At 23.9% G+C, this 14,849-nt stretch overlaps 1 protein-coding gene across 2 annotated transcripts in view; it reads right to left on the minus strand.

Moving 5' to 3' along the window:
• LOC114931065 (scavenger receptor class B member 1) overlaps window positions 1-14,849 on the minus strand; it is a 36,232-nt gene that overhangs the window by 2,798 nt on the left and 18,585 nt on the right. For both annotated transcript variants that reach the window (XM_029302992.2, XM_085480886.1), the window contains exons 3-10: window positions 12,042-12,133; window positions 10,748-10,908; window positions 10,362-10,506; window positions 8,996-9,196; window positions 3,680-3,840; window positions 2,634-2,920; window positions 1,418-1,536; window positions 484-609 (exon numbers count right to left, since the gene is read on the minus strand). In XM_029302992.2, the coding sequence (XP_029158825.2) occupies window positions 484-609; window positions 1,418-1,536; window positions 2,634-2,920; window positions 3,680-3,840; window positions 8,996-9,196; window positions 10,362-10,506; window positions 10,748-10,908; window positions 12,042-12,133 (1,292 nt within the window). The remainder of the gene's footprint in view (window positions 1-483; window positions 610-1,417; window positions 1,537-2,633; window positions 2,921-3,679; window positions 3,841-8,995; window positions 9,197-10,361; window positions 10,507-10,747; window positions 10,909-12,041; window positions 12,134-14,849) is intronic.

Genomic DNA, 14,849 nt, shown 5'->3' on the forward strand with positions numbered 1-14,849 from the left:
TAAATAATTGATATAAATAAATATATTTTAAAAATATAATATTTATATATAATAAAAATAAACGGAAAAAGTTGTACTAATTATATAATTTTAATTTATAAACAATGCAAAAATTAGTATAAATATTTCAATCAGAGAAAAATTCTGTACAGAATTTTGTATAGAATTAAATAAGCCGCGATAAAAATACTAATTAAAAATTTTTGTCTTATACTTGAACATAATCAGTGATTTCGTAATTATCTTTATTAATGCACATGTTTGACGTTATGCAATATTTTTTTATAGTAACGATAATATTGCTCAACAAACCACGACTAATGAGCATAATAAAACAAGTGGATTAGAGAAAGCGAATATATATATATATATATATATATATATATATATATATATATATATATATATAATCTATACTTTATATTTTCACAAAAGAACGGGATTTTTAGATATTGATTGCAAAATTACACACAGATTACTCACCATATCAGACCAAAATAAAGGTATTGTGATGCCATTAAAAACTGCAATTTTGGAGTTGTAGCGTATGGGATGCATTACTAAATTTGTCTGTATCCTCGAGTGCACATGTATGGGTACACCCATTATCTGAAATAGTAATATCGCAAAAATAACTTTATAAGTTTACATGCATGTGTATAAATAAATGCTAAAGAAAATTCAGATATAAAATTTTCGATTTAACTATAATAAAAAAATAATTTTTATACTGAAGAAAAAGAACTTTAATTACATCAGAATTGTTTAATTCTGTTTAAAAAAATTGTTACATTAAAAAAATTACGCTTTAAGTCTTACGTTTAGAATAATATAAGAGATTTTAATTCTACTATTTACAAGAACACCAGTTTATTGCTACCAACATTTTAATGAGGAAGCATTCGATAGCACAAAAAAATATAAAGTATGTTGCAATTAAAATCGAATTATCTTAGGGAAAGTCTTTGAATTAATAGCTACATTTTCATGCCATCCAGATTATTACATATATTACATAGATGTTAGATAAGATTCAAATAGATTGAGTAACTAATAAATAGCTTTCGAGCGTTTTCTTTATACGCATAGTTTTGAAGAATGGTGTCACGCGATTGAATAATCTACGCGTAAGACTTATCCAATCTTAATTGCACAAAAACACATGGACAACTAATAAATACTATAAATTTATTTAGTGCAACCGCATGATCTCCAATTATTCTATCAATAAATATTACTCTAAATCTTTTTATTAAATTTTAAATTTTTATTAAAAGAAAAATTTTTTAATTTTTGCGTTTTTTAAATTTATCTCAAAAAAATTATATTAAAATAATTTTTAATTTTATATGATTTAATAACATGTGTCTTATATAGCATTTTTGTTTTTCAAAGATAATTTAATATCAATATTTACTTGTTGCAATATTACGAAAGATTCATGCTTCTTTCGATCCGGTTTGAGACCTTCTATATCCTCTAGCAAACTCGGATCAGCATCAAGAAAATGTGGAAGAGATACTGCTGCCGGGATATCTAAAAAGAGGAAAAGCAAAACATGAATAATTCATTAAGTTTTTCTGATATTGTACGTCAGAATAATCTGTGTATTCACGATTATCTACATTGAGTGATGAAATACTAAAGTTACGACAATTTATGACAAGCTCAAGGCAAAGTGACCAGAAAAAGGTCACTGCATAAATTCATGCCTTTATAGAAATGACACAACAAAATGTATATACTTAATGTAATAATAATTAGCATTAATTATAACTTTTTATCTTATCATATTACACATACGTGCGTATAAATTAAATTTAAACTATTGTAACTTTGAATAAAAATACATTATTCCCCAATATTGATAAAATTATTAGTAATAAAATAAATTAAATTGTTGAGATAAAAAATGTAAAATTACAATAAACAGATAATAAAATAAACATAATTGTTATAAAAAAGTAATATATGCTCCGCTATATGATTATGTCTGTTTACTTTATTGAATGCTATATATATAGCTGAATGAGATATATACATATATACACATTTGTTAGTATTCACATTGTAAGTATTCATCTATTTATTAATTCTTATCTATTTTATATGTTTGCTCAAGAATTACATGGAAATAATTGATTACATACATAAAAATATATATGCGGCCTTTCATTTTTTTTGTTATAAAATTATTTAGAAAAGTCAAAAAATATGACATTTATTGCCTCATTAAATATATCTGTTATTAAGTATTCTTTCACTTAATAACTATAAAATAAAACTTATAAAGCTATATTATTTTTACAATAACATTTAATTGCATAAAAAGTGGTTATTATATAATTTAAATACAGTTCATTAATATTTAAAAATTTTAAATATCTTTCCACACATTTTTCTTTCCAATTTTTAATTTTTAATTTTAATGAATTATGTTAAGAATGCACATTTTTGCGAAGAAATAATAAACACGCAATCTTAAATTATATATTATGAGATATTTCAAGAGTTATGATTTAATTAGATTTTGATTAAATTATAATGCAAAAATGTTAATATGCTCAAGCAGATCATAATAGTATTTCAATTTTACCATCCTTAGCTTATTATTAGCTTGATAGGATACATACTGTAGTAGCAAGGTGTTAGATCAATCAGTCCTTTTTTCAGACAGGTCTTCATCCCGCGGCAATAGCATTTGTTGTCCGGATTTTGATCTGGCGGATCAGCAAAATCATCTGTGAGAGTGTAAAGATATCCTGGAATGCCATCTTTCGATGTAACTTCTTTCCTGTACATAATCGGTAGCGCTCGACAAAACGCTTTCCTGAATATTCTGAAAATGGCACGCTTATCTATGTTGGATGGGAATATGATACCTTCTGTGGCTCCTTGAAGTGTGTTGCAAATTGAATTTCTAAAATGATAAAAAAATGAATTTTTCATCAAATAATAGAAAACATATATAAGTATTAAGTAATTGTTAAATTAACAAGTTAAGAAAAATTAATTTACGTAATTTTTCAATTTTACTATAAAAAATATGAAAGAGGATTATACGAATAATATATTATGAAAATATGCAGTAGCTTTTATCGAATATATCGACATTCTAATACTTCGTGGAATAATATTTGTGAATCTTTACGGTCTCACTAATGCATACAAATACAAGAGTGGGATAATATTTGTGAATCTTTACGGTCTTACTCTTGTATTTGTATGCATTAGTGAGACCGTAAAGATTCACAAATATTATCCCACGAAGTATTAAAATGTCGATATATTCGATAAAAGCTACTGCATATTCTCATAATATATTATTCGTATAATCTTCTCTTTGATATTTTTTATAGTAAAATTGAAAAATTACGTAAATTAATTCTTCTTAACTTATTTATATTTGTACAGTCTAAGACGTCTTAATGTAACACGTTGTTTGATTTTTAATAAAAGTCTCCGTGGATTTTTATATTCGTGGAAATGTTATTTAGCACCTTTGAACAGAGAATAATACGGAATTGTTTTTGTTTTATATTCTATTTTTGTACATATATAACTCATTTGTAACACAATGTAAAACTTTACATTGATGAGATAAAACATTCAAGAAAATTTGCTGTTATCTGTCTAAAGAAAATAATTTTTCCGCAGAATTATTAAAAATACGTTTTACCCTTCTTGAGTCTCATTGCCTTCTGTTTCAATATATCCCCATTTTGCTAATCCAGGACTACCATTGAACTTATCAATGCTGAGATATCGTCCTTTCTCATTCCTCATATCAGCATTTTTTTGCGTAATTATCGTCACGATATTTTCCCCTTCGTCATACATCTAAATGCAACAGAAAAAATACATATGCATATTTTATATGTAAATTTATATACTAAAATTTTTTTATTTAATACAAGTTTTATTTATATTTAAAAGCCAGAATACACACAAAAAGAACATCTATTATTTTTAGAATTAATTTAATCTATCTGTATTTTGATCAATATTTAAAAAATTATTTATTTGATTCTGCAACGTTGAACATGTAATATTATAATGAGATAAGAAGAAAAAGCATACTACGCTTCATATATTTCAAAATTATATCTTAATATAAAACAAAAATTAAATATTATAATGTTTAAAAAGTAAAAATCAAGTTTGAATAAATAATTTTGAGTTTGTTTAATGATTACTTTAATTAAATATTATCATATAGATTATAAAATAATTTTCGCTATAATCGATACACCGACATCTGAGGTTCTTATAGCCAGTTTATTTTCATGTATATAGATTATATAAATTTTTGTAATTTTTAAATTATTATTTATTACTAATGACTATTCTCTACAGCATACTTTTTTATTTACAAAGAAATTGAGTATTAAACTAAATTAACTGATTATAAAATATAACACACACATAATTAGTTAATATTATATTATTATAATATATTTATAATGTGTGTTTTTAAATTTCCATAATTAATATTAAAGATATGTATGTAATACATATGTATTAAATATTTAAAATTGGCAGATTATTAAATCTCACGCATATGTCTTGAATTTAAATTAAGACATAAGTAGCAAAGCAATTAAATAATTATGTAGATATAACAGATTATTATTTACAAATTATTTAAAATTTTTTAACTATTTCTACAAATGTTTTTATTACTATCATCAAATTATTTTATCAATAATATTTTTTTATATCAACGAGATATCACTTATTGATTATTAAATGTTGAATCTAATTCTCTTTATCTTCAACAATTATTAAATAAAATAATTTCTTTTGATATATAACTGTTTCTTTATCATATTGCTTATCACATAATTATTTTCAAAATTAATAAATTATTATAAAATAATGAGATCAAAAATAAAATAATTTCCTAAAGCAGTAAAACACTATAATGGAAATTTTAACATAAAATTATAAACATAAAGATATGAATGCAAAAATATGATGACAGTATATGTGTGTCCTTTATGTCAAATTTTTAATATATATTATATTATCAAAGCAATTTATAAATCTTTTCTCTTTTGTTATTTAGTATTATAAGATATATAATATATGTTATAATATATATATATACACACACACATTAAAGTTCTTTAATAATATGTCCAAATTATACAGCATATTCCGATTGTATTCTGTAATCAATTTATGTGTATGTGTTCTGTAATCAATTTATATGTGTATGTGTAAAAAATTCTGTACTCATAAATAGGCAATAATGCCTTTAAACGTTTAATGCACTATTTGAATTATTGATGCAAGAGAAAGGTGCGTCCGGAAATCATGTCCCTTGAGACCGTATAGTGCTAAAAGTCGTTAACACTAACCTCATGAACCCTGAAACGAGCGGGTATAAATAGTGAAAGGATCAGTAACTCGCAAGAATTGCGAAAAGCGACAGCAGTTCAACATTCGAATGTACGACACTATTTTATTTGCATTGTTATATAATTTCAATCAGGGTTTAAATTATGGAATTATATTTATTATATTTAATCTATGAAAAAATAATATAAATTTTTAAGAAATTTTTGTAAAATATCTCTTCTTTATATTGTAACTTTTATAAAATACGTTGTTTGTAAAACAATAAATAAAGATGTACGTTATAAAATGTATTACTAAATTTCAACAAAGAAAAATAATTAAAATAATAAAGATATATACCAATGTTAGATATAAGTATTGTAAGAAGAAATCAAATAATTTCAAATAATAGTTCTGAATTTTGAATAAATAATATTGTGTTTTAAAATTGATATCTAATTAAAAAATTACAAAGAATATGAATAATAACATACAAATTTATTGAAATTTTGACCTAACTGGCCAGTACAATTTAATTAGAAACACTACGTTTCGATCCTTAGGTACGGGTCCTTTTCAAGTGTAACTGCACAATAAAATTATACAATGATTAAGATATGAAACAATAATTTACAAAGTTGTTAAAGATAAGATCAACCATATGAAAAAAACTGACGTTGTGTATCTGATAGAAGATTTTTAGCAAAAATCAAATAAAATATGACCATGATTTTAAGTGGATGGAACCTAGGATTTTGCATTGCGAAAAACATAGAAGGAAGAGAGAATTAGCGGAGATGTTTTTTATTAAAAAATAACATTAATTTGCAAAAGGACACAGAAAATCTAAATCCGATTTATGATAAGTTGATCCACAGTATATGATTGTCTATTTATTTATTTATTTATTTCGTTGTATTGTCGAACTTTGATATTATTGTGTTTTTAACGTTTGACTTAAATTGATCTACTTGTCTTCTTCTCCGGTTTAACATTAGTAATTTTACTGCTGTCGAATCAACATCTTGAAAAGTACATTACATTATTTTCATATTATTTTAAATTTCTTTGTTAACAACTTTGTAAATTATTGTTTCATATCTTAATCATTGTATAATTTTATTGTGCAGTTACACTTGAAAAGGACCCGTATCTAAGGATCGAAACGTAGTGTTTCTAATTAAATTGTACAGTTAGGTAGAAATTTCAATAAATTTGTATGGTTTTACTCATCACTGGCGACTTCATTAATTTTATCGTTATTTAATATGAATAATATTTTAATTAAATGTCATAATATATATATATATATATATATATATATATATATAATTATTTGCTAATCGTATAAAACAAAATGCATATGCTTACGTCAGCACAGGCACGCGTCATAATACATACAATTATTTGCTAATCGTTTGTATAATATAAAACGATATGCATATATTTACGTCAGCACATGCATGCGTAGATTTTAAACTGTCTGAAAGTAAAAATTTTATTTAATTACATGAGCAAGCATCAATTTCGAACAATTCAACTCAACATTTCTGTGACCTGACTATATCTCGTTTTGGAAACAAAAAAGTCCTTAAAAAAAGTTATCTTTATACGATCACGTTTCTTAAAGATCAACTCGTGCACTGAAAAACCGGTTTCTTTTCATGTCCCAAAGTCTGGTTCTTTTTTCCGATCTTTGACGAATAAGAACAATTATGGATGATTTATTTTAATAGCCGCAGTATAGCACTGACAATTAAAAAAAATTATAGCTTTTTTCTTCACTTTTTTATTGCGTCAGAAACGATCGAATTATTGCAATGACGAAATAGATGTATCTGTTTAAAACATGCAATAAATGCAGCAAATGTCTAAAATCATATAGTTACTATAATAAAACGAAAAGATTCTGATATTTATTGTAAATATATAAATTTAAGTAAAAAAATGAGTTAATAAGAACCAGAAACAGAAATTAGGCGCAATAAATTTGTTTTAAAATCTTCTTTATTTAATTTAAATATTTTAAAAATGGTAATAATTTCGTCAACCATATCTGGCTATAATTACTATTTATTAAGCTTCACGACGTTTCGGCCATGGGTTTCGGCCCTTATCAAGTTAGTTCGTAACACATTATCATGACAGTACATCACGTCATGACCTAAGATCAAACAAGTAGTGTTATTACAATAATGCGGTATTAAGTAGCACTTGATAAGGGCCGAAACCCATGGCCGAAACGTCGTGAAGCTTAATAAATAGTAATTATAGCCAGATATGGTTGACGAAATTATTACCATTTTTAACTATTGACTGGTGACTTCTTAGTTCTTTATATATATAATTGAATATTTTAATCTTTCCTTTAAACTATCTTTAACAGATCGATTAATAAAAATATTTTTTTTACTAATTGTAAGTCCTTAAAACGATCGAAGATCAGATGACTACAAGGAACGAAAACATACGTCGTCATGACCTTTGCTTGTTTTGTTGAGGTCATGAGCGTCATGACATACGTGTTTTACATTATCTCATCTTCGATCACTTTGAAGGCTAATCAAAGACGTAAGACCAGGATGTCGGTTTGAATTAAGAAACATGAATTTGTTTGTTAATCAATCTACTGAAGATGATTCAAAGGAAGAACCGTGCAAATTAAATAAAGAAAAATTTAAAACAACGTTCGTTGCGTCTAATTTCTGCGTTTGACTCTTATTCTAACTCGTTTTCCTATTTGAATTTATATTTATATTTTTAAATATAAATAGTAGGATAAACATATAATATCGAAATAATATATTGCTTGATAATTAAAATAGCTAATTAAAATTATTGCAACTAATTAAAATATTTTTTTACATAGATTTTATCATGACATTTTTATCATTATCATATTTCATCAATTACTTTTAAGCTATATCTTCAAGCAAGAATAAGAATCGAATTCACTGAATATTCATATAAATATTCAAATTGTTCAAATAGTAATAAGAAAATTAAAGATAATTTTATTAGTCGCAGATTTAACTCATTAATCTTGTATAAATATTTAGATGAAATTCTGCTATATGTGACGCATTTAGTTTTTTACAAATATGTACATTAAAATATATTTACCAATAGCCCAAAGAAATAGTTTTACATAACTAAAACATGTGTTCAGCTAACAAATACACAGTGTGCCAGCAAGATAAATTTTTTTAATGCGATGAATTTAACATCGATTCGACGACGAATTGACGTCATCATTTCTCGCTGGGATACGGTCAGAATTGGCAAAAAATGACTCCCCAGTGAGAAATGATTGGTCGAATCGTCATCGATTCGACATCGATTCGATGAATTTAACATCGATTTGACAACGAATCGACGTCGATTCGACCATCATTTCTCACTGGGTCCATAATCATTAATTGTGTTTACATATGGCATACATGATTAGAGTTTAATCAATATTTTTTTATAGTGCTACCTGTATGAAAAAAAAAAACTACAAGAATGCGAAAAAATTACTGATATAATAATCTTCAATAATATATTATTGGTATACCAGTAATTTTTTCATATTCTTGTAGTTTCTTTTTCGTAAGGGTACGCATTTCAATATCATATTTGTATTAATATAAATATGTTGATTTATATTTACCCGGTCTAGAAGTCCTAACTTTTGAAAGTTAATGAAGTTTGGCAAGATTCCACTGGCCAATGTTATTAATAAATCGTCATAACCCCACAAATAATCATACACCGAGATATTCAGGAATGGTTTTGCATCCATCATGTTTGCCAGCTGTACGAAAGGAAAGTTCACTAAAAATCCGGCATCATGCAAAGCGGATGAGGCACCCTGCGACAGAAGAAATCATAATACATACCGACAATACTAATCATAAATGCATTATAATCAGTAAGTAATTGTAAATATTTTATTTTAATAAGACTAAATTATTATTTTCAATCTCCCTAAAGCATAATTGTACAAAAAAAATGTTGAGGCTATTGCCAATGTATATTAATTTATGCATAAAATGCATATCACGCACTATATATACATTGTATATACAATTACAGAGTTATGAAGAATTGCAGTTATCAAGAGAGATTAAATTAATATAATGACGACAGTTTCGTAATTTTTTTATTAAAGCAAGCTATCAGCAAAAAAATGACCAGTGACCCTAATTACTCACGTTTTAAAAATTAATTGGAAAATTTGTAATACAGATCACAAATAAAGATATTTGTAATACAGATCACAATTAAAGATTTTATAAAATAATTTAATAAAATTAAAATTACTTACTCGTAATAGTTAAAAGTTGATTTCTTTATTGATTATCTTACCGTGGCTTATAAAGGAATTATTATAATAATATTAATATATTACTTGATTAATAAACTTGATAATAATGTAGATTTTTTTGCAAACTAAAGATTAACTTTTCCATGCACTGACTTGTATAATAGTGCAAATTAGTTTTACATTATAAAATATTATATAATATACTTTTAAAGCAAAACATTTTTTTTAACTTTTATATAGAAATATCTTAATACAAAAAATTTATCTTGTATACTTTTTTAATAATATGTATACTATAATCATATATACTATAAATGCATAAATCTTAAAATATTTTAATTTAGATATATATAAGAAATTAATATTTAAATTAAACCTAAATTAAATTAATTAATATGATATATATTATATTTAATTAATATAATATATATTATATATTATATTAATTAAATGTTCTCTAATGTTTTTCAAATCCATGAAAAAATAATAAGAATGTGAGTTTAACAATGTGAATTTTTATATCTTCTTATTACATATGTTACTATATATTATATATTACTATATATTATTATATATTAAGTAACTACGCTTTTAACTATTTAAAAGCATAAAAAAATTTATTTTAAATTTAACTATCATAAATTAAAAAGTTTCTTTGTCGAAATAATTTAGTATTAATGTAATAAATTCTATAATTTATTACACTTACCAAATAAATTAAATTTGGGACATTAACTATGTCGTTTTCAGGATTGTTGATTGACATTTCGGGTACGTAAACTATTCTTCTTCTCGGGATGTAAGTCATAGTGCCATTATCATTAAATGTAATGTTATCGTGTTCGAGGAATTCTCTGCATCAAATATTTGTAATATACTCGTTGTTCTCTAAGAATTATTTATAAAAAGTATTTTATATATATATATATGTCTATATGTATATATACATATGTATGTGTGTACGTATACATATGTATGTATATGTACATATATGTATATATAATATATTCATAATAATATTTATAATTTTCATATACATATGTATATAAATAATATTTTATGATAGTAAAAGAAATAATTATGAGAGATACTTACTGATAAACATATGGTCCAATCTCTTGGACTTTGAGCTTCTCCTTGCCGCTTAGAAACTCTACTGGATTAGTAATGTTAAATATGTACAGATTTAAATAAACAGCAAGAGGTGGTTTCTTCCACATGGAGAAGAGCAAAGAGTGCGGTGTCATTTGTAAATTCTATATATAAAAATAATATATTAATATTAATTATTTTACTGTAAACATATTTTATCGAAATATTACTTTGTAATTTAAATATAATTTAATATCTACAAAAACAGTTTACAAATTCATCGACATATATTATACATTCAAACGCATTTATAATAAGTTATTATTACATTATACATATATGTATAATATTATCCCAGGTAGCAAGTATAGAAAGTTGAATGACGTCATTAAACGTCATTTTGACATCGAATGACGTTAGTTTGCTAATTGTATGTAGCCTTTAAAAATGTTTTCATATTTTTGAAAAAAATTACTTTTAATTTATAAAACTTAAAAATTATTTTTGTATTTATATATATCTATATTATATTTTAATACTTATTTTAATATTTTGCAATACAATATATTTTTAATAATTTATTTTTATCCTAATTTTGAAAATAAATTGATAATTATGCGAAATATTATAAAATTACATATAAATGTAATATAGAGTTTCATTATTAAACAATTTTATGTAAAAGCTAAAGTTAAGTTTAGCTTTTTAAAATGTGCTTTTAATAATAAAAACTTCAACATTGAAGACTTTATTCATACAGTCGGCATTGAAATTTCCAATGTATGTTATCGATTATCTAATTGAAGTACATACATAATTACATACGTGTACATAGCTTTATAATTAAAAACAATTAATTTTTAAAGTTAATATTTGTTATAAAAAAAGAATAACATCTCAAAATTAATAATAATAATAATTATTATTATTATTATTAAATTTATTGTTATTAATATGTATAACATATTAATATATTAATATATTTTAATAATAATAATAATAATATATTTTATAATTATTTTAATAATTATTAAATTAATTATTAAAATAATTAAAATTTAATAACTTTATAAAAATTTAAAACTATTATAATTTATTTTTATTAAATTATTGTTTTCTATTCTTAAATATTAATATAATTGATATAATATTTTAATATAAGAATTTAAAGAAAGAAAATATTTTTATTTAATTAAAATATATAAATCACTTTAATCGCGTTTTTCCGTATTTAGGACTTTTACTTTACACAATTTTTAATATTTGCATCTTCCAATAATTACATATATATACTTACATAATCTATTAACAGCTTTATGGGATCCACAGTATAAATTATGTAAGTTAAAGAACTACATAGAATGCCCACCGTAAATAAAATGATACATTCTGGAAAAGAAAAATATTTTGTTTTAACAACATCGAATAGCAGATGTCATTATCAGTAACTTAGAATTAATACGTTGTTCTTATTAACGCATATTCGTTGAATATAATAAGTTAATTGATTTTTCATTTCTTTCTATAAACTAAAATTTTTATTATTAATTTTTATTATTAATTAAATATTTGATTAATTATATTAGAATAATGTTTGTGTGTGTTGCATTTTTTTCACTTTTCTATTATTAATAATAATAATCAAAAATTATTTATTATCAACTCCTATTTATGAGGCAACGCCGTTAATATAAATCGAAATAAATAATAATTTTTGTTGAAAAAAAGAATTATATTTAAAAATGATTTTAATTTATATTAATAATATTTTTCTTATTTTATTTGAATTAAAAAGAAATTAAAAAATAGGTAAATCAAATAATCGACGAATAATTAAAAAATAATTAAGATTTTTTTGGTTTGAAAACATTGCGATTACAAAATAATATGACCATGCCAAACGAAAGCAAAATGACATTATTCGATTTTATTGTTCAATATTTATACTTCATATTTATGTATTTTTTCCAATAAGATTAATTTTGCAGATTTATGTTATTGTAAAAACTGCCTCATTGCATTAGTTATATAATGATATGTCGTTATGATAACCTATTAACTTTTTGTATATACGTTTACAACATATTTCTTAACATTGTATCACTATAACTGCGCATTAAATTACGAAAGTAAAATGAAACAAATAAATATATTTAGCACGTACAAAATATGATAAAATTGTGTTATTTATAAAAGTAATTCAGGATTTATATATTGTTCTATTAGTTTATCGATCAAATAACTCGAAACACTGAGCATATTAAGTTTTATAGATATACATGTATGTAGCAATTGTAAACATTCAAATTAAGATGTATTGTACAATTTATTTTCAGTATACAAGCCGACAAATACGAAACTTTTTGAATATCTTCAATGAATCTTTATTTACCACTTGACACTTCAATACATGTTAAAAAGTAATGTCTTTCGGCACGTATATTTGCCATTCACCTTCGATTTCGCCCACTCTCGGAATTTGGTTCGGCACCGTCACTTACGGATCGTTATGTATATAAGTGACTCGTTAAATACACGCAATGATCCTTTCGCGTTTGGCTGCCGGTTTGTCAAGGTAGCACTCAACATCCGGCCGCACTAGTGAAAAATCCCTTTAAGTGGATTCTTGAAATGCCGAAAGATAGAGAAAGGAGCGTATAGAAATTTGCTTCTAAGATATTAGACAAACATCGCTTATTTCTTTTGGCAATAACATAAAAAAGTTAGAATGGATGCATTATTTTATACTTTTTTATAACAAAGTATTTAATTTTACAACAATAAATTACAATACTTTTTTTACTTTAAAAACTTTATTAAATTCTTATAAGTATCAATGTTAAAATTTTTGCTAGAAAAAATAAATTTAAAAAGTAAAATTTTTAATTTTTAATTTTAACACATTATTTTAAAATTTTTAAATCTTGGACAAACATATTAATAAATTTAAAAAATTGTATGTAAAATTTTTTAAAAGATATAAACATTTCTGAAAACTTTTCATTATTAGTCTATGTTTAAGTACATAATTTGTATCAAAATAATTGAAAAAATTATATTTATTATTATGTTTATGCATAAACATTAAATATATTATCAGAAAAACAAGATGTTATACATATATCTTTCCCAGCGAGAAATGATGGTCGAATCGATTCATTCAAAATAACTAAATCGACATTGATTTGACGTCGATTTGACCATCATTTCTTGCTGAATTATCAAGTATGTGCTGATTCTCCATTTGTAAGATTATATATATATATATATATAAGTATATTATTGTGTTATTCTTATCTTTCTAGGAATTATTTTTAACATTTTAAAGATATGTCTAATTTACACTTTAAAAACCAACATAATATTAATATATTTGTTAAATCTTGAAATGTTATTGATATCAAATTGTCATTCTTACATCTTTTTCATTTAAAGAATTATTGTAAAAAAAACTAAACAAAATTAAAACTTCTTAAAATTCATGAAACTTTCTAAAGGACCCCGCACATTTCTTATGGAAATTGGCTTTTAGTCGAATTGCTTGAAATTGAAATATGTTGTAGTTCTGAGGTCCCTGATGAAAAGTCTCCATAGGCACAACCGAATCCTATGGCTACTTTCAGAGATGTGGGCGGTCAAAGTATCCTCCGCCGTGCACTACGTACGCGTCATTGTCGATTCTTTAGGGCTTTATTTCTATTATATATGAGTTAAATAGTTACAATAACAATAATTGTAATAAATATTATAATAATTATAATAAATATAATTATAATTATAATTAAAATTATAACTATAATTAAAGGACATCGTACGTTTCTTATGGAAAAATTGGCTCTCAGTCGAAATGTTGCTCAGTTGCTTGAAATTGAAATATGTTGTAGGTGATAGTATCCTGAATAAATGTTCTTATGGGTGCAACTTCTAAAAATGGGCAGTTTACGAGCTAGAACCTGCTTAATCCACCACTTTGTAATTAAATAAGATAAATGTAAAACATATGAAATGCGTACGTTTGTAGGCTATTTCAAGTAATATAATAAGTATGCACTCTCTTACACTTCCTCCAAGTCACAGTTATTCCCTCTCAAGCCACCCCAAAGAG

Source organism: Nylanderia fulva, unplaced genomic scaffold (genome assembly GCF_048542155.1).
Source record: "Nylanderia fulva isolate GAGA-0341 unplaced genomic scaffold, ASM4854215v1 Scaffold1, whole genome shotgun sequence".
Classification (NCBI taxonomy): Eukaryota; Metazoa; Arthropoda; class Insecta; order Hymenoptera; family Formicidae; genus Nylanderia; species Nylanderia fulva.